The 21425-nt window shown below is 45.0% G+C and overlaps 1 protein-coding gene and 1 long non-coding RNA gene across 4 annotated transcripts in view; one reads left to right on the forward strand and one right to left on the reverse strand.

The window, feature by feature from the left end:
• Positions 1-1070: 1070 nt before the first annotated feature.
• LOC138359597 (uncharacterized) overlaps positions 1071-21425 on the forward strand; it is an 87014-nt gene continuing 66659 nt past the window's right edge. The window contains exons 1-2 of the long non-coding RNA XR_011225968.1: positions 1071-1123; positions 3698-3778. This is a non-coding gene — a long non-coding RNA (uncharacterized lncRNA). The remainder of the gene's footprint in view (positions 1124-3697; positions 3779-21425) is intronic.
• LOC123775004 (limbic system-associated membrane protein) overlaps positions 4984-21425 on the reverse strand; it is a 56784-nt gene continuing 40342 nt past the window's right edge. For all 3 annotated transcript variants that reach the window (XM_069318970.1, XM_069318971.1, XM_069318969.1), the window contains 7 exons: positions 19201-19359; positions 18377-18508; positions 17258-17472; positions 16487-16607; positions 10476-10646; positions 7904-8026; positions 4984-7027 (listed from right to left, as the gene is read on the reverse strand). In XM_069318970.1, coding sequence (XP_069175071.1) covers positions 6933-7027; positions 7904-8026; positions 10476-10646; positions 16487-16607; positions 17258-17472; positions 18377-18508; positions 19201-19359 — 1016 coding nt within the window. In that variant the 3' untranslated portion in view covers positions 4984-6932. The remainder of the gene's footprint in view (positions 7028-7903; positions 8027-10475; positions 10647-16486; positions 16608-17257; positions 17473-18376; positions 18509-19200; positions 19360-21425) is intronic.

Below are 21425 nucleotides of genomic sequence, written 5' to 3' on the forward strand. Positions count from 1 at the left end.
TTACACACATGTCATTATGTCACATGTCTTGATACATAATGAAACGGTCTTGAGATGATTTCGGGGATTTAGTGTCCCAGCGGCCCGGTCCTCGACCAGGCCTCCACCCCCAGGAAGCAGCCCGTGACAGCTGACTAACACCCAGGTACCTATTTTACTGCTAGGTAACAGGGGCATAGGGTGAAAGAAACTCTGCCCAATGTTTCTCGCCGGCGCCTGCGATCGAACTCAGGACCACAGGATCACAAGTCCAGCGTGCTGTCCGCTCGGCCGACCGGCTCCCTTGGTTCTTGGTGGTTCAAATAGCTTCGGCTATCACCTCATTTTGTCCGGTCGTGATGGTCAAGTGGATTAAGGTGTCCTGTACATACCAGTTGCGTTGCTCCTGGCAGCATGGGTTCGAGTCGCTTTTGGGATATGCTCATGTGTATGCGCACGCGCGCGTGTATTCGTTCGTGTGAATGTGCATACATTCGTGTGTATGTGTATATTCATGTACTCACCTAGTTGTGTTTGCGGGGGTTGAGCTCTGGCTCTTTGGTCGTGTGTGCACGTGTGTGCGTATATGAATGTGCAAAATATCTGTTGCGTTAAATTAAAGAAAACCTGGTATTATTGTCCTGAGCTTATAAAACTTGGGGGGCTATGTTTATTCAACTACAGCAAGGTATTTACCCATCTGCCCAAGTTGAAACATTAAACGCTCTGTTCTTAACAGAGGCAACAGTAACGATGTTGAGAGACTTAATTTGAGCACTGTGAATAAAAATGAGTCAATTCCCCCAAATTGGCAAAGACGTGTCCCGGGCCATCCGCCATTTTCCCGCGCAAAACTCGAGCCGCGAACCTTCACAAAGTAGTGCTTATTTGCAATTTAAAATTCTGTTCTCCCTGCTGGAAATTTCTAGCCTGTTTTTTGGGCCATTATTATCTTTTGATAAGTGTGTATTATATTTATTATATCACCGAAGACACCGTTGCAAAAACTGAATAGTTGTGGGGCGTAATATTCCTGGGCGCCGCCTCACCCCCATGAGGTAAACTCCCGCCTCCACGAAGGTCAGTGTGCCCTTGACCCTCGTGTGGGGCGGGTTGCGGACCGGCCGCTCTGCACTCCTTGTTGGTGGGTACTATTTGTGCCTTGTCAAGGGTTTAGTGGCCACACTATTTAGGATTAGAGCAATATCAGATATGTTAATTTGGGTTGCGGGAGTAGAGTGCAGTCAGGACATAAATGGTTGGGTGCGTTATCTTTTACCTTATGGCCCTGATCACCTTGTAGTAAATAGGTACTCGGGAGTTAGTCTTTTGTGGAGTTGCATCCTAAGGGGTGGACCTAGATATAAGCCTAACATGCACCTGCATACACTGGCTGCCTGTTACCAGACTATGAATTATTATTTATCTCGCTATTTCACTCCACCCTTATTGTCTCACTGTCTCTACCATCACTGTCTCACTACTCCGTCTTATTCCAACCCTGTCTCCCTCCCCCCGTCACCCTCCCTGTCCCCCCTCAACCCCCCCCCCTTGTCCCCCTCCCTACATCCCGAACATGACATACAAATATGTTCTGATCTCTGCATTTATCATGGCGACAAATGGTTGCAAAATGAATATTGAAATAATATAGATACACCGTATGATATTCGTATATATATAGTGGCATGCCATCACGGCATCCCTCTTTCGGCATACCATCATGGCACCCCTCAATTGGCACAACCACCATGACCTCCCTTATGTTTAACACACCACCATGGCACCTCTCTATTGGCATACCACCTTGGCAATCATCTACTGCCATATCACCGTGGCATCCATTAGTTAGCGCATTATCATGGCATCTGTCTGTTGGCACCCCCATTTTATCGTCTGAGTGTGTAGACTCAAACATCACTTTTATAGTTTCCTACCAGATGGTCGATATTGGCGTTTACTTTAACTTTTGATAGATTGCCGTGGCTCTCCGGTCCCTCCCTAATGAACAAGTATGGAAGCTGCCAGTCGCTTCTGAAATTCTCCCTCTCTTTACCTCCGTGGAAAGCTGTCCTGTATCGTGGCGTTCTTCTTTCTCTCTGGTTCGTGGCATTATCCCCGAGTCCCTAGAAAGCTGCCCAGTGTCCTTCCATTCTCTCTATTTCTCTGGGTTACAGTTCTTTTACCCTCTCATGATTGTTTTTTGTATATCCTAGCGAGCCCAACCTGTCCTCACATTTTATACCCCGCGATTGTGGCGCTGTCGATCACAACGTCAAAATTCCGGTGCATTAGGGAAACTTAAAACACCGTAATGTTGACGGTTTCTCTGTATACTGAGCACTGATCTCTGTGAGGTGAGACGGGCCCTCTAGGTTCGGACGCTTCTGGTAAACCAAAACAACTTCAAATTTGACGCTTGAAAAATCGTGATGCCGGGTACTGTAACCTATCCAAAGTGTGCTAGTGCATGCTAACAGACTTCAACCTGCAACATAGTTTTCTATATAGTTCAGTGAAGAGGCATAAATGCGCTCTCTCTCTCTCTCTCTGTGGATAGGCAGTATTACTGGGGTGCCAGAGAGGAGGCAGCTATAACTCAGTGAGTGTGTTTGTTTACGAGTCATAACACACAACCATTAGCACGGTGGAGGGAGAGGGAGAATGATAGGTGGGGGGGGGAGGGGACTTGTCTAGGACTCTAGGGGGAGGGAAAGGGTCAAAGGCTGGGGAAAAAGGTAGTGTGATGGAAGGAGATAGGGGTAAGGCGGGAAGCTAGAGGGAAGAGTCTACGGTGTGGCGAAGATGACTAAGAGAGGGGAAGAAAATGGGAGGAGATAGAAGAAGATAAGGATGAGGGAAAAAACTAGGGGTTAGGAGAGCGAGGGGCATCATTTGGTATAATTAGCCCTGGCACCTTGCTGTAGCCTGATGATACAATTTTTCAAGAAAGACTTCCGAACAACATGTTTAACATTTAAAAGAATTGTTCCTAAGATTAAAGGAACATAAATTGACGGGTAAAAACAATAATATTTCTTCAAGGGTGGCATTGGATTGATCCGGACATGCCTATGACACTCGCAACCCACTCGTGTGTCATCTTGGAAAGTTGAGTGAGGCTGGCCCAAAGCTTCTGGCTTTCTGTCTTGGACTGAGAGACATTCTATTTAATAAATATTGATATGTTTATACTCGCCTAGTTGTACTTGCGAGGGTTGAGCTCTGACTCTTTGGTCCCGCCTCTCAACTGGTGTGCGTTATAGACTACTGAACTTATAATATATATATGAACTGTAGGACTACTTGTGCATAAATTGAATTTGGTTGGAGGTTAAGGAGTTGTATTATATCTTTGATATATCTGGCTGCATATTCTTGGCGAGGTCTTCATACGTGTTCTTGAAATTTAGAGATCATTTATACTTTACACTGGGTATGTACCATGTTCTAAGATCCTCGAGAAATGTTTGTGAATGTTACTACAGTTAGTAGCGTAAGAGAGACGTGGGAGGGTCTTCTATAACATGTTATATTCCCCATTTATGGCAGATTATGGCGGACAGGTCTTGTATACATGTTGAGTCTAAAAAAAATTTAGTAACGCTCCATAAATGTCAGTAAATACAGACGTTCAGTATTTATTGCACGATAGTTTGTAAAAGTCAGTTATTGTAGAGTGTAATCAGATGATTGTACATGTTATGATTCTTTCCAGGAGTTAGCGCCTCCGGAAACAATCACACCTTCAGTTGAAGCCTAGGCACGGAAGAGGGAGGGTGTGGTAGCCGGTGTTCCGGTAAGTATATTTAGGATGTTTCGTGACTAAATGTTTCATATTCAGGTCTGATACATATTTACTAGTATTTTGGGAGATAAGAAATATCTGTTTTTAATATTTTATGAGTTAAATAAAATGAAATGAGTGGAGGGTTGTCCACGACATAAAACCCTAGCCAGTGAATTTGATATTATTGGTAGCAAGTGCTAATATGTTTATTACTGGACGAGTTGACACATCTCATATTGTTCCCTGGAAGAGCATAGCTTTGATGTGTATATTCTTATATTCTAGGTTAAGTAGGTTGTCATGTATTATAATTTTTTTAGTTATTTAATTATTGTCAGATTGACTTGTCTATTGCATATGCTGTTTACGGCAATATAAATTAAACCAACCCATCTTCCTGTTTAGATAGTAGCTATTGTGACGGTCGTCAATAGTCAATTCGTACGTACTTAGCTTTTAGATAATAGTATACTGACTAGTAAGGAATTATTTTAAAATAAATCAAGCTAAAAAATAAGCTTAAATATTCCTAGGCCTAGTATAGCACACATATGTACTATATTAGGCCACAGATATCGTGCATTAGGCCTAGGGAGGTTAGGTTAAATCAGTTTAGTTTGTCAAAGCAACACAAGTAAAAACTAGTTTTCCGGTTTGTCCAACTCAAGAGTTCAGATTTCTACTTTCTAATTTCATGGCACGTCGGTATATATACTATGGTCCTCATCGTTACTTTAAGTACCAAAACAGGAGGATGGACCGAGGTAATCACAATTACTTTATATTGTTGTAAAGATAATATTGCAGCTTGTGTAGAGGAATGATTTCAACATTAATATTTGTTAAATTAACTTTATGGTTACCCAGAAAATACACCCTAGCTATATTTTCCTGTATATAACACTGCTGGACGTTAACAGTCACCTGTAATAGGCTATTTGGTTTACATAATTAATGGCCACTCGCCTCCGTTGACCTGTGGGAGGGTTGTTTGGCTGCTATCTTGATAATACACCCCTACATAATTATATATATATATATATATATATATATATATATATATATATATATATATATATATATATATATATATATAATTCTTTATTTATTTACTTATATATGTATATTTGCTAATTGTGTTATATGTTTATGTTTACCAACATTGAGTTATCGCCAATAAACTGCCAAAGGTCACTTGAAATAAAACACACTGATCCGTCGTTACAGTTATCTATTTTATTAGATAAAATATTGTGCAAGGTACTTAAAGCTTCCTCTTGGTGCAAATTTATTAATTTAATCTTAAACTATCAATACGGTATATATACATTCATTAAACGACACATCTTTTTTGGGGCCAACAAGTTGAAAACAAGCGATCTGTGAGCAAGGGAGAGAGATTCTTATGTTTGAGTAACACAGGGGCGAAGTTCTCTCGCAGCCTAACGGAAGATAGGCGATGGTCAATGTTCGCCAAAATTGGAATAGGCTTGAACCTTACACTTGAGCCTTGATGAATATCAGCAAAATTGGCAACACGTGTCAATTTTACACGTCTGTTAGTGAAGTCCCGGACCTGTTGTGGTGGTGATTATCGTACCTTCCGTCACTCACAGGGTTTGAAGACTCGCGCTGGACGTTGGAAAATGGGTTCAGGTTTTATGTAAACGAATTCACACTCTTAAAACGGTTTCGAGAAATATTGAAGTTTCAGGGCCGTTTGGAAAATAATTCGGACCACCTGGAAATGGTTTAAGGCTATCTGAAAATAGCTTTGGGCCATCTGAAAATAGTTCAGAAATATTGTAACTGTTTTAGAACAATCATATATTCAGTATTCTTCAGTATTCTGTGGATGGTTTACAAATTTGAAGAGTTGTTTCCTCATTTTGAAATTGGCTTTAAAATTATTATTTTTTGTTACCTTTCGGAAAATATGTTTGCATTCCCTTCACGAATTTTTAAAATGAATATTGGAAAAAAAAAACAAATAATGACCACTGCCACAGGGAAGTATTTTTATTGTGGGTTTGTGTTTGTTTGTGTGTTTGTGTATGCAAATGTGTATATGGGTGTGCAATTGTGTCTGGGTTTAAGTTTGTTTAGAGTGTGTCGCAGTGTGTGTTTGGGTAAATGCGGATTGTGTGCCTTCCCATCTTCCGTTTTTCCATATCCCGCCATTTTACCCCGGGCGCGCCTTCTCTTGGAGCTTAGCTTTCTTTCCTGCCAGACCTCTGCCGGTTTTTCCACTTAAGCTCTCAGGAAAATCTTTAACTTGTCGGTCTTCCACAATTTTTCTCACGGCTTCGTTTCTCAACTCGCAACTGATGCCGTCTCGTTGTCATTCATTTTCAAAGCCCTTTTCCGACTTTGTTCTTTTATATATTTCTGTGCCTTTTGCCATTTTACGAGTCACCATAATTATTTTGTATGAGCTTTATTAACTTATTGTTAGCTTTTACCAAATGTCTATTGCCTTTACGGACTTTCTAAAACTTGTTGTCAACCTTTTCATTCATCCCCTCAATATTTTCCCTCTTTCTTCGTCGAAATAACACAAACACGCTCACGTCAAGGGAAAAATGCCTGAATTTTATTTTAGTTCCTCCTCAAAGCGAGTTCTCACAGAAGGAAATATATCTTCAGGGTCCGTCTTCATGAGGACCTCCAACTTTCTTAGTCAGTTTTCTGTGTCGCGAGAGAACTTAGGGCCTGGAATGGGAGCTTAGGATATCAGTGTAGCAGGGTATCTTGGGGACACAAATGAGAGGTTAGGACACTGTGGCAGGATATCTTTGGGAGACAAATTAGAGGTTAGGACACTGTGGCAGGATATCTTAGGGAGACAAATTAGAGGTTAGAACACTGGCAGGATATCTTTGGGAGACAAATTAGAGGTTAGGATACTGTGGCAGGATATCTTTGGGAGACAAATTAGAGGTTAGGATACTGTGGCAGGATATCTTTGGGAGACAAATTAGAGGTTAGGATACTGTGGCAAGATATCTTTGGGAGACAAATTAGAGGTTAGGATACTGTGGCAGGATATCTTTGGGAGACAAATTAGAGGTTACGATACTGTGGCAGGATATCTTAGGGGACACAAATGAGAGTTTAGGACACAGGGAGCTTGGCAGGAGACCTTAGGGGCACGAATGAAAGTTTAGGTCACCGAGACTATTGCAATAAGTCCGAGACCCGTCCTCAGGCCCCACCAAGAACACAGCGACAGAGACGAAGACGAGGCCGCCGGGTCCCCTGTCAGAGGAGACAAGAACATTCTGGTTTTAAAAATATCTTAATATTTCTTCGGTAAAAATAACTGAAATTAGTAAGACATGTCTAGATAGCGATTGGCCATTTTGAAAATTTAATTGACATTAGTCAATTGATATTATATACATAAATATGAAATTGAGATGTTTATAAGCAATATAGATTTAAAGGAGGCAGGATCTCACACTTTAGATAATTAACGTTGTATAGAGTTTAATTATATTTATTCAAAGCGTTATCAAGCCAGGTCATAAAGCCAGGTCACCTAGCCAAGTTATCCAGGCAGATGATGAATATATTGAGGCTCAACAACCAGGATAATGCTTCATTATGCATTTTCACAACCACTTCCGAAACCTGTACATCTTTCTTCAATCATGGCGACTTGTTTACATTTATTAAACAGTTAATGAGCTCTGAAACACTACGAGGTTGTTTGTAACAATAATGACCTTGGGTTGGGAAGTTTCAAAGCTAATAAACTGTTTAATATAAAGAATACCGCCATGATTAATGAAAGATGTACTGGCTTGTTGACCAGACCACACACTAGAAGTTGAAGGGACGACGACGTTTCGGTCTGTCCTGGACCATTCTCAAGTCGATTGTGTTTGGTCTGGTCAACATACTTCAGCCACGTTATTGTGACTCATCGCCTGCATGTACTGGCTTCGCTAGGGGTTGTGTCAATGCTGGACGAGCCCTTGGACTGGCCTTCATTAATCTCTTGTAATAATAGTCGAGGCCCAAAACTACCGCTGGAGTCAAAAAACGAGACCCAAAGCCATCACTAAACTGCCCTGGCATTAACAGCAGTTGAGAAGAGTCAGCAGAACACAAAACAAACAAAAAACTCACCAACATACGATCCGAAACTGAGTGGCGTCTGAGGCTGCTGCTTTTTGGGAGTCTTGTCTCCAGCCTCCTCTTCCTCCTCCTGCAAGAGTCTAGTCTGACTGGCTATCGTCGTGGTCTCGTTGGCTGTACGAGACAGAAAGGGAGACGGAGCCACAGAGAAATACGTAAATAAGTTATTTATACCAACTTCACTGCGTACATACAATACAATGTTATTTTTTTTTACATGGAATACATAACAATCGAGGTAATAATTCTCTCAAAACAACTGTTAATTTCAAAAAGACTTAAGTTGCGACAGAATCATTATCCTGATAAGAACACTTGAGTTTCCCCCTCGTCTCGCAACCTCAGGAGAAAACGGTCACAAAAAATGGATAATTCGCTGCTGGGTTTTTGATCATGGCGTAATGTCCCTCTCCTTCCTCCTCCTTCCATTATCTCTCATTCTCCCTTTACTTATCTTCTTTTCTCCTTTTCCCTACTTCATCTATCAATTCCTATCCATTTCCTTATTCTGTCGGGCCCCTTTTCATGTAGTTCAATTAGATATTGTGTAATTTATTCTACCATTCTCTCGTTAATATGGCATGTTCTGCAATGTATTGTTATACACCACAGCTGCACCCCGCTGTCATACACCACAGCTGCACCCGCTATGTTATACACCACAGCTGCACCCCGCTATGTCATACACCACAGCTGCACCCCGCTATGTTATACACCACAGCTGCACCCCGCTATGTTATACACCACAGCTGCACCCCGCTATGTTATACACCACAGCTGCACCCCGCTATGTTATACACCACAGCTGCACCCCGCTGTCATACACCACAGCTGCACCCGCTATGTTATACACCACAGCTGCACCCCGCTATGTCATACACCACAGCTGCACCCCGCTATGTTATACACCACAGCTGCACCCCGCTATGTTATACACCACAGCTGCACCCCGCTATGTTATACACCACAGCTGCACCCCGCTATGTTATACACCACAGCTGCACCCCGCTATGTTATACACCACAGCTGCACCCCGCTATGTCATACACCACAGCTGCACCCCGCTATGTTATACACCACAGCTGCACCCCGCTATGTTATACACCACAGCTGCACCCGCTATGTTATACACCACAGCTGCACCCCGCTATGTCATACACCACAGCTGCACCCCGCTATGTCATACACCACAGCTGCACCCCGCTGTCATACACCACAGCTGCACCCCGCTATGTTATACACCACAGCTGCACCCCGCTATGTCATACACCACAGCTGCACCCCGCTATGTTATACACCACAGCTGCACCCCGCTATGTTATACACCACAGCTGCACCCCGCTATGTTATACACCACAGCTGCACCCCGCTATGTTATACACCACAGCTGCACCCCGCTATGTCATACACCACAGCTGCACCCCGCTATGTTATACACCACAGCTGCACCCCGCTATGTCATACACCACAGCTGCACCTCGCTATGTCATACACCACAGCTGCACCCCGCTATGTCATACACCACAGCTGCACCCCGCTATGTCATACACCACAGCTGCACCCCGCTATGTTATACACCACAGCTGCACCCCGCTATGTCATACACCACAGCTGCACCCCGCTATGTCATACACCACAGCTGCACCCCGCTATGTCATACACCACAGCTGCACCCCGCTATGTTATACACCACAGCTGCACCCCGCTATGTCATACACCACAGCTGCACCCCGCTATGTTATACACCACAGCTGCACCCCGCTATGTTATACACCACAGCTGCACCCCGCTATGTTATACACCACAGCTGCACCCCGCTATGGCATACACCACAGCTGCACCCCGCTATGTTATACACCACAGCTGCACCCCGCTATGTCATACACCACAGCTGCACCTCGCTATGTCATACACCACAGCTGCACCCCGCTATGTCATACACCACAGCTGCACCCCGCTATGTCATACACCACAGCTGCACCCCGCTATGTCATACACCACAGCTGCACCCCGCTATGTTATACACCACAGCTGCACCCCGCTATGTCATACACCACAGCTGCACCCCGCTATGTCATACACCACAGCTGCACCCCGCTATGTCATACACCACAGCTGCACCCCGCTATGTTATACACCACAGCTGCACCCCGCTATGTCATACACCACAGCTGCACCCCGCTATGTCATACACCACAGCTGCACCCCGCTATGTCATACACCACAGCTGCACCCCGCTATGTCATACACCACAGCTGCACCCCGCTATGTCATACACCACAGCTGCACCCCGCTATGTCATACACCACAGCTGCACCCCGCTATGTCATACACCACAGCTGCACCCAGCTGTCATACACCACAGCTGCACCCCGCTATGTCATACACCACAGCTGCACCCCGCTATGTCATACATCACAGCTGCACCCCGCTATGTCATACACCACAGCTGCACCCAGCTGTCATACACCACAGCTGAACTCACTATGTCAAATATCTTTCCTAACTTACAACTAGAATATAATATTCACCTTTAATGTCTCAAAACGCGGAGGTGACTCACCCAAGATACTCCACCAGTGGACAAAGGACGACTGGGACGGTTGGTGTTGTTGGTGTAGAATGGTGGCCAGACTGGTGGAGGTGTTTGGTTGGTACACCTGCGAGGGGGCTATGGTGGTAGTGGTGGTCGTCGTGGTCGTCGTGGTGGTTGTTGTGGTGGTGGTGGTGAGCTCTGCCGGGGGGGAAGATAGTTCATGGGTAAAGTAACACAAAACTTAATTCTTGTTGTGTTTAAGGAATGTCAGTGGTGTACAGGTCAGCTGACTCAGAACATGGCAGTGACCAGTGATATAAACAATGATCAGCTGACTCAGAACATGGTAGTGACCAGTGATATAAACAAGGATCAGCTGACTCAGAACATGGCAGTGACCAGTGATATAAACAAGGATCAGCTGACTCAGAACATGGCAGTGACCAGTGATATAAACAAGGATCAGCTGACTCAGAACATGGTAGTGACCAGTGATATAAACAAGGATCAGCTGACTCAGAACATGGTAGTGACCAGTGATATAAACAAGGATCAGCTGACTCAGAACATGGTAGTGACCAGTGATATAAACATTGATCAGCTGACTCAGAACATGGTAGTGACCAGTGATATAAACAAGGATCAGCTGACTCAGAACATGGTAGTGACCAGTGATATAAACAATGATCAGCTGACTCAGAACATGGTAGTGACCAGTGATATAAACAAGGATCAGCTGACTCAGAACATGGTAGTGACCAGTGATATAAACAAGGATCAGCTGACTCAGAACATGGCAGTGACCAGTGATATAAACAATGATCAGCTGACTCAGAACATGGCAGTGACCAGTGATATAAACAAGGATCAGCTGACTCAGAACATGGTAGTGACCAGTGATATAAACAAGGATCAGCTGACTCAGAACATGGTAGTGACCAGTGATATAAACAAGGATCAGCTGACTCAGAACATGGTAGTGACCAGTGATATAAACAAGGATCAGCTGACTCAGAACATGGCAGTGACCAGTGATATAAACAATGATCAGCTGACTCAGAACATGGCAGTGACCAGTGATATAAACAATGATCAGCTGACTCAGAACATGGTAGTGACCAGTGATATAAACAAGGATCAGCTGACTCAGAACATGGTAGTGACCAGTGATATAAACAATGATCAGCTGACTCAGAACATGATAGTGACCAGTGATATAAACAAGGATCAGCTGACTCAAGAAACGTAATGTTATCAACTAATATAAACAAAGATCAGATGATTCTCAAAGCATTTTTCGTGTTTAAAGGAAGACCTTAGCCGGTACGAATACGTAGCACTTAATATTGAATGCAGACAGTAATGGGCGAGGGCGCTGCTGATCCGGCCCGCCTTGAGTACGTTAACTGAAAAAGTGATGTGGAAAATATACTAAATTTACTTCACCAACATGAATATATATGTGATAAACATGTGTCGACTTACACACTCAAAGCTGTTCCATGCAGCCTCTGCCTCTCGCAGTGTCCCAGGTGCCTCCTAGACCGAGCAGTTACCACACGGATGAATTTGGTAGTTTGCAGAGGACCCACAAATGCAATGGTTGCATTTTAAAGAATTGAAAAGAGACGGAGATTTTTGGTATTGGTCTGAGAGAGAGAGAGAGAGTGAGTGAGAGAGCAATTTCACTTGCTACTGAGTAATAAGAATGTTACTTATTATACAGTAGCAGTATAATAAGTGACCCAGACCAGGCGTCAGTGTTGCCACAAGGGGCCCCAGACCAGGCGTCAGTGTTGCCACAAGGGACACCAGACCAGGCGTCAGTGTTGCCACAAGGGACCCCAGACCAGGTCAGTGTTGCCACAAGGGACCCCAGACCAGGCGTCAGTGTTGCCACAACAAAACCCTCTTACAAATATCACTCTCAGTATCCAAGGGGAGGGAGAAACCCGCGCGGAATTTCAATATAAAGAAAAATGTTTATGATGAAAAATTGCCTTCGCGAAATTTTTTAATATATTTTACGCTCCGCGACCAACGGCGTGACCATCCGTCCTCCGTGTGCTCCCCCGTCTGTCTGTCTGTCTCTCTGACGCCCTGTACGGTGATGGACAGTGGCCTCCATGCGAACGCGGCAGATAGTTTGGACATGCTCATTTGTATCGTAAATTTAAGTCTGAAATAGTGATGGTTAGTCAGGTATCTATTGCCTGGCTGTTTGTTGATAGGTGTTTATTGATAGGGAGTCTGGTGGTTATTGACAATTTGATTATATATATATAATATATATATATTATTGAGCATTTATACGTTAAAGTGTGATGTTCGAGAGGACGGGTTGCTGAAGCCTAAACAGGAAGCCGTTGAGGATATGGAAATTGGTTACAGAAATGATAAAACTGGCAAATCACGGGGTTAGACTTTCAAGGAAAATAGGCGACGATATTGGTAAATGCTGAGATAATTGGTAACATTGGGAAAGCCTTAGAGAAGGATAGGTAAAGAAATCTGAGTTGAATAAAACAAATTGTAAAGAATTGAGAAAAGTATTAACACAAGTAAAGGTGACTTGTAAAGAAACGGATACGAGCAACAGGAAACACTGGTGGCCAGATCACACGGAACCTCTTGGACCCACCAACCACATGAAGCGTGGCCTGGTCTTGGACCCACCTACCACATGAAGCGTGACCTGGTCTTGGACCCACCAACCACATGAAGCGTGACCTGGTCTTAGACCCACCTACCACATGAAGCGTGGCCTGGTCTTGGACCGACCTATCACATGAAGCGTGACCTGGTCTTGGACCCACCTACCACATGAAGCGTGGCCTGGTCTTGGACCGACCTATCACATGAAGCGTGACCTGGTCTTGGACCCACCTACCACATGAAGCGTGGCCTGGTCTTGGACCGACCTATCACATGAAGCGTGACCTGGTCTTGGACCCACCAACCACATGAAGCGTGACCTGGTCTTGGACCCACCTATCACATGAAGCGTGACCTGGTCTTGGACCCACCTATCACATGAAGCGTGGCCTGGTCTTGGACCGACCTATCACATGAAGCGTGACCTGGTCTTGGACCCACCAACCACATGAAGCGTGACCTGGTCTTGGACCCACCTATCACATGAAGCGTGACCTGGTCTTGGACCCACCTATCACATGAAGCGTGACCTGGTCTTGGACCCACCTACCACATGAAGCGTGACCTGGTCTTGGACCCACCTACCACATGAAGCGTGACCTGGTCTTGGACCCACCTATCACATGAAGCGTGACCTGGTCTTGGACCGACCTATCACATGAAGCGTGACCTGGTCTTGGACCCACCTACCACATGAAGCGTGGCCTGGTCTTGGACCGACCTATCACATGAAGCGTGACCTGGTCTTGGACCCACCAACCACATGAAGCGTGACCTGGTCTTGGACCCACCTATCACATGAAGCGTGACCTGGTCTTGGACCCACCTATCACATGAAGCGTGACCTGGTCTTGGACCCACCTACCACATGAAGCGTGACCTGGTCTTGGACCCACCTACCACATGAAGCGTGACCTGGTCTTGGACCCACCTATCACATGAAGCGTGACCTGGTCTTGGACCCACCAACCACATGAAGCGTGACCTGGTCTTGGACCCACCTATCACATGAAGCGTGACCTGGTCTTGGACCCACCTATCACATGAAGCGTGACCTGGTCTTGGACCCACCTACCACATGAAGCGTGACCTGGTCTTGGACCCACCTATCACATGAAGCGTGACCTGGTCTTGGACCCACCTACCACATGAAGCGTGACCTGGTCTTGGACCCACCTATCACATGAAGCGTGACCTGGTCTTGGACCCACCTATCACATGAAGCGTGACCTGGTCTTGGACCCACCTATCACATGAAGCGTGACCTGGTCTTGGACCCACCTATCACATGAAGCGTGACCTGGTCTTGGACCCACCTACCACATGAAGCGTAGCCTGGTCCTGGACCCACCTATCATATGAAGCGTGACCTGGTCTTGGACCGACCTATCATATGAAGCGTGACCTGGTCTTGGACCGACCTATCACATGAAGCGTGACCTGGTCTTGGACCCACCTATCACATGAAGCGTGACCTGGTCTTGGACCGACCTATCACATGAAGCGTGACCTGGTCTTGGACCGACCTATCACATGAAGCGTGACCTGGTCTTGGACCGACCTATCACATGAAGCGTGACCTGGTCTTGGACCCACCTATCACATGAAGCGTGACCTGGTCTTGGACCGACCTATCACATGAAGCGTGACCTGGTCTTGGACCGACCTATCACATGAAGCGTGACCTGGTCTTGGACCCACCTATCACATGAAGCGTGACCTGGTCTTGGACCGACCTATCACATGAAGCGTGACCTGGTCTTGGACCCACCTACCACATGAAGCGTGACCTGGTCTTGGACCCACCTATCACATGAAGCGTGACCTGGTCTTGGACCGACCTATCACATGAAGCGTGACCTGGTCTTGGACCGACCTATCACATGAAGCGTGACCTGGTCTTGGACCGACCTATCACATGAAGCGTGACCTGGTCTTGGACCGACCTATCACATGAAGCGTGACCTGGTCTTGGACCGACCTATCACATGAAGCGTGACCTGGTCTTGGACCCACCTATCACATGAAGCGTGACCTGGTCTTGGACCGACCTATCACATGAAGCGTGGCCTGGTCTTGGACCCACCTATCACATGAAGCGTGACCTGGTCTTGGACCCACCTATCACATGAAGCGTGACCTGGTCTTGGACCGACGCTATCACATGAAGCGTGACCTGGTCTTGGACCGACCTATCACATGAAGCGTGACCTGGTCTTGGACCGACCTATCACATGAAGCGTGGCCTGGTCTTGGACCCACCTATCACATGAAGCGTGACCTGGTCCTGGACCCACCTATCACATGAAGCGTGGCCTGGTCTTGGACCCACCTATCACATGAAGCGTGGCCTGGTCTTGGACCCACCTATCACATGAAGCGTGACCTGGTCCTGGACCCACCTATCACATGAAGCGTGACCTGGTCTTGGACCCACCTATCACATGAAGCGTGGCCTGGTCCTGGACCCACCTATCACATGAAGCGTGGCCTGGTCTTGGACCCACCTATCACATGAAGCGTGACCTGGTCTTGGACCCACCTATCACATGAAGCGTGACCTGGTCTTGGACCCACCTATCACATGAAGCGTGACCTGGTCTTGGACCGACCTATCACATGAAGCGTGGCCTGGTCTTGGACCCACCTACCACATGAAGCGTGGCCTGGTCTTGGACCCACCTACCACATGAAGCGTGACCTGGTCTTGGACCCACCTATCACATGAAGCGTGACCTGGTCTTGGACCCACCTATCACATGAAGCGTGACCTGGTCCTGGACCCACCTATCACATGAAGCGTGACCTGGTCTTGGACCCACCTATCACATGAAGCGTGACCTGGTCTTGGACCCACCTATCACATGAAGCGTGACCTGGTCCTGGACCCACCTATCACATGAAGCGTGGCCTGGTCTTGGACCCACCTATCACATGAAGCGTGACCTGGTCTTGGACCCACCTATCACATGAAGCGTGACCTGGTCTTGGACCGACCTATCACATGAAGCGTGACCTGGTCTTGGACCGACCTATCACATGAAGCGTGACCTGGTCTTGGACCGACCTATCACATGAAGCGTGACCTGGTCTTGGACCCACCTATCACATGAAGCGTGACCTGGTCTTGGACCGACGCTATCACATGAAGCGTGACCTGGTCTTGGACCGACCTATCACATGAAGCGTGACCTGGTCTTGGACCGACCTATCACATGAAGCGTGACCTGGTCTTGGACCGACCTATCACATGAAGCGTGGCCTGGTCTTGGACCCACCTACCACATGAAGCGTGACCTGGTCCTGGACCCACCTACCACATGAAGCGTGACCTGGTCTTGGACCCACCTACCACATGAAGCGTGACCTGGTCCTGGACCCACCTATCACATGAAGCGTGGCCTGGTCTCTGCCAAGATGGTTGTGAACAACACATCGATACTCTCCCAAGTCGCTGGGTCTTAGGTTCTCCACGGTCAGCGTTGAAGTCCAGAGTCCGGACTCCTGTAAATGGGTGGAGAACGTTGTTACTTAAGAGTGCGGTTAAAGCTCTGAGTAAACCTCCTTACTGGAGAAGGGAGAACTACCAGAGAGCTGGAAGACTGCTAATGGCTTACGTGTATATACGAAGGGTGTTAGGCTGAAAAGTACTAAACTACAGATCTGTATCGTTCACATTTGTAACCTGTACATTTGTTTTTATAAATTCATGGGAAGATTAGTGTAAAACGTAAATTTTAATTTTTGTTTAAGACATCTGCATTACAGGTTTCCAGAAGGGAAGTATTGAGTGATAAACCTGCCAGGGTTCTCTACCCCAGGAAACAACAGGAAACACAATTAGATTTGATTGTTGTCGTCGGAGGCGGCTAGTTTATTGTGCACCCCATACTCTTCCTGTGAGCGGTAGCGCAAAAACATTACAGAGGGCACAAAAGGTCTTTATCAAACCTCATCTTAGATTATTACATAAACAATTTCATTTATCCTTCACACCTTATAGTTATAATGTCAGCTAGTTACAGAGAAAGTGCTATTTCAAGAAAATTAGAGGCCTCGTGCTGCTTCCTGGATTGAATTGTATGTTGTATGCGTGTACCCTGCTTGCGTGTACCCTCGGTGAGTATTGACACACCTGAACACATGCCTCTTACCTCCTGGTGTGTGTTGTGGACGGTGACCTCTGACCCCTGACCTCTCAACTCACGGGGGCCGCGAAACCAACGTACTTCCGGCAGCTGGCGGGATTCGAACCTGCATCTCACCTTCAGAACTTCGCCTAGAACCGCGCCAGCTGACCCACGTACTCGAACTGAGTCATTAACGCCAGTTGTCCCAAGCACATCAACACCAACTATCCTGGCAGGAACTGATAAATGTTCCTTTTCATTACCATTTTTAGTATTAGTAATATAAAATTATTATTATTATTATTATTGTCATAGAAGAAGAAGTAATATCACATTGTTATATATTTCTCCTTTACAAAGTACATAAAAGTGTCCTAACTTGCCTAACTTGTCCTAAATTATGTGTCCTAACCCCACATAATTTACGTTATATAACTTTAACTTACCCCCACATAATGATTGGGATTGCCAACTGCAACCATGTTGTACCAGCGTACAGATTAATTCTGCTTTGACACTGGGGAGGGACAACACCTCTCGTACATTAGACGTTTTGACAGTTCTTGGGACTCCAAGAATGATTGTCATGGCTTCATGTTGTATGTTTTCAAGCCTTTTCGTGTCGCTTTGGGAGTAGGTGCATAGAACTGGTGCGGCATAGTCTATGACGGAGCGCACATAGGGTGTGTTTAATCACGGCACTAGAGGCCTCATGCCCATTCCAGGTCATAGCTTTCAGTGCCTTAAGTCGACTTTTACATGGTCCTATAAGTTGATTGAGCTCCTCTTTCTTCCTCTTGTTAGAGCCGACAGTGACGCCAAGGTACCGATAATGGTCAACCCATTCAAGTGTTACACCATTAATTTGTAGTTCTTCATTTTCTCGCCGCTTGTGATAAGAGTATGCTTTTGTCTTGTTGGTGGAGAGAGTGAAACCGAGTCCAACACATTTCCTTCCAAGGAGATCAATTGACTGTAATTTTCCCCAAGGTTGGGACTTGTATTAGAACATCATCCGCATACCCCCACTTGCTGTGTTCCTTCCATAGTGATACAAGTGATTCATGGTTTACGATAGCGACAAACAGTCTACAGGTAGCAACAAACAGTTTCCAATAGTGAGAGTTAAGATCAATGACTTACAGTTTACGGCGAGTAAGATCCTCTTACTGACGGAGGGAGGAACCCCGTTGGTGGCGATGCAGAGGAAGGCTCCCCCAGCGGTCCTCCCCACCCTCCCCAGCACCACGCTCCTCCCCAGGTGCTCCTCCACTCCTGGGGGAGGCCAGGCAGAGCACGGCCGTGGTTTGGGCGGGAAGGGGGAGAAAAGAGGGAAGGGTTAGAGGAGCCAAAATTGAAGGGGGAGAGGAAGGGAGGATAGTACGGTAGTTGACCAGACCACACACTAGAAGGTGAAGGGACGACGACGTTTCGGTCCGTCCTGGACCATTCTCAAGTCAATTGTCTTGAGAAAATATCGCTTGTCACACTCGACTTGAGAATGGTCCAGGACGGAGCGAAACGTCGTCGTCCCTTCACCTTCTAGTGTGTGGTCTGGTCAAAATACTTTAGCCACGTTATTGTGACTCCTCGCCTGCAGTGCGGTAGTGGAACAGAAGGAGGGGCAGAGGGAAGGAGGTACGGAAAATAAATTATCAAGATACCTTTATTGTTCAAACTCAACATAGCATATATTACATTCTACCTTTACATGTGTTATTCTTAATGTGGTATTCGTTTCAGAATAACAAAAATACTTCCTTTGACCTCCTTTCCTTAGAAGCTTCCTTTGACAAGCCACCGGCTTCCTGTCCTCATCGAGGCCACTAGCTAAGAGTGTTAGTGGCGTCAGCTAAATTCATGTCAACTCTAATGTGCTCTGAACACTACACTGTTTAGATACGATGTATAAACAATTAGCGCGGGCAGTAGGCTGCCTGTATATCAAAACCCAACTTGAAACTCACCAATCAGCGACGAGTTAATGTTGAATCTCCGCCCATCCTCCCGTATCCAGCGTATTATTGGCTGAGGATCCCCGCTGGCGTCGCACGTCATCACTACGTCACTACCCTCCGTCACTGTGACGTCACTGCTGCTTGTGGCGTCATCAATAACCGGAGGAACTTGGGGTGGGGGGGGGGAGAATAAGTTCGTTATAAAATAACGAATAAAAAATTATAATAAAAGTAACTTTAACAATTATTAATTACAATAAAAATAATATAAAAATGAATCTGTAAAGTGAAGAAGAAATAGATATCAAGTATAGAGCTTTCAATTTGGCTGACAGCTTCTCCAGCTGGGTCCGTCAATCAATCAATCACCGCAGAAGCCTCAGCCCTCGGGGCTCACCTGGCCAATGGTAATATATACGCCGTGGTGGAAATTCTCACAGGTGAACCCGTAATTGGAAAGTAAGGAGAATTAAATGGTTGAAAATGTTGTGGTTGAAATAGTAGTGGTGGAGATGGTGGTGGTGGTGATGGGGGGGTTGTGGTTAAGATAGTGTTGGTGGTTGTGGTAATGATAGTTGGTGGTTGTTATTGTTGTGGTAGTTGTGGTGGGGGTTATGTAATACAAAAAAAAACATGAAGCGTACCTATAGCCCATTAGTCAGCGAAGCCTGCTCACAAGCGAATGGTTCTGGGTTCAATCCTCGGGCAGGACGAGACGGTTGGGCACGTTTTCTTACACTTCATGCTTCTGTTTACCTAACAGTAACTAGGTACAAATGAAATAAGCCACTGTCGATCATTGCCCCAGAGGGGGGGGGTGGGGGGAGACTTTTGATAAGCTATCAAACGTTATTTTCCCGAGAGTGGGAAACCATCAACTACTTGCGAAACCTGTACATCTTTCCTTAAACATGGCGGTTTTGTTTATATTAATTAAACGGCTCATGTGCTTGGATATTTCACAACCCAAGGTTATTATTGTTATATACAACCTCGCGGTGCTTCAGAACTCATTAACTACTTAATAAATGTTAACAAAGCTGCCATGAGTGAAGAAAGATGTACAGGTTTCGTAACTCGTCGCATAAATGCTTAATGAACCCTGACCCAGGTCACACGTATTAGAACTTCCTGATATCATCTTAGACAAGTGCTCAACACGTCATAATTTTGTACTTTCATAACATTAAATTATATATATATATATATATATATATATATATATATATATATATATATATATATATGTCGTACCTAGTAGCCAGAACTCACTTCTCAGCCTACTATTCAAGGCCCGATTTGCCTAATAAGCCAAGTTTTCCTGAATTAATATATTTACTATAATTTTTTTCTTATGAAATGATAAAGCAACCCTTTTCTCTATGTATGAGGTCAATTTTTTTTATTGGAGTTAAAATTAACGTAGATATATGACCGAACCTAACCAACCCTACCTAACCTAACCTAACCTATATTTATAGGTAAGGTTAGGTTAGGTAGCCAAAAAAAGCTAGGTTAGGTTAGGTTAGGTAGGTTAGGTAGACGAAAAAACATTAATTCATGAAAACTTGGCTTATTAGGCAAATCGGGCCTTGAATAGTAGGCTGAGAAGTGCGTTCTGGCTATTAGGTACGACATATATATATATATATATATGTCGTAAATAGTAGCCAGAACGCACTTGTCAGCCTACTATGCAAGGCCCGATTTGCCTAATAAGCCAAGTTTTCATGAATTAATATATTTTCTCTAATTATTTACTTATGAAATGATAAAGCTACCCATTTCATTATTATGAGGTCAATTTTTTTTATTGTAGTTAAAATTAACGTAGATATATGACCTAACCTAACCAAGCCTACCTAACCTAACCTATAAAAATAGGTTAGGTTAGGTTAGGTAGCTGAAAAAGTTAGGTTAGGTTAGGTAGCTGAAAAAGTTAGGTTAGGTTAGGTAGGTTAGGTAGTCGAAAAACAATTAATTCATGAAAACTTGGCTTATTAGGCAAATCGGGCCTTGCATAGTAGGCTGACAAGTGCGTTCTGGCTACTAGGTACGACATATATATATATATATATATATATATATATATATATATATATATATATATATATATATATATATATATATATATATATATATATATATATATATATATGAGAGATCCATTAGAACCATTACTGTACTCGGTAATGAAGAGGTTGCCAACACTTGTAGTGACGTCACTAGCAGTT

This window comes from Procambarus clarkii, chromosome 92, assembly GCF_040958095.1.
Source record: "Procambarus clarkii isolate CNS0578487 chromosome 92, FALCON_Pclarkii_2.0, whole genome shotgun sequence".
Classification (NCBI taxonomy): Eukaryota; Metazoa; Arthropoda; class Malacostraca; order Decapoda; family Cambaridae; genus Procambarus; species Procambarus clarkii.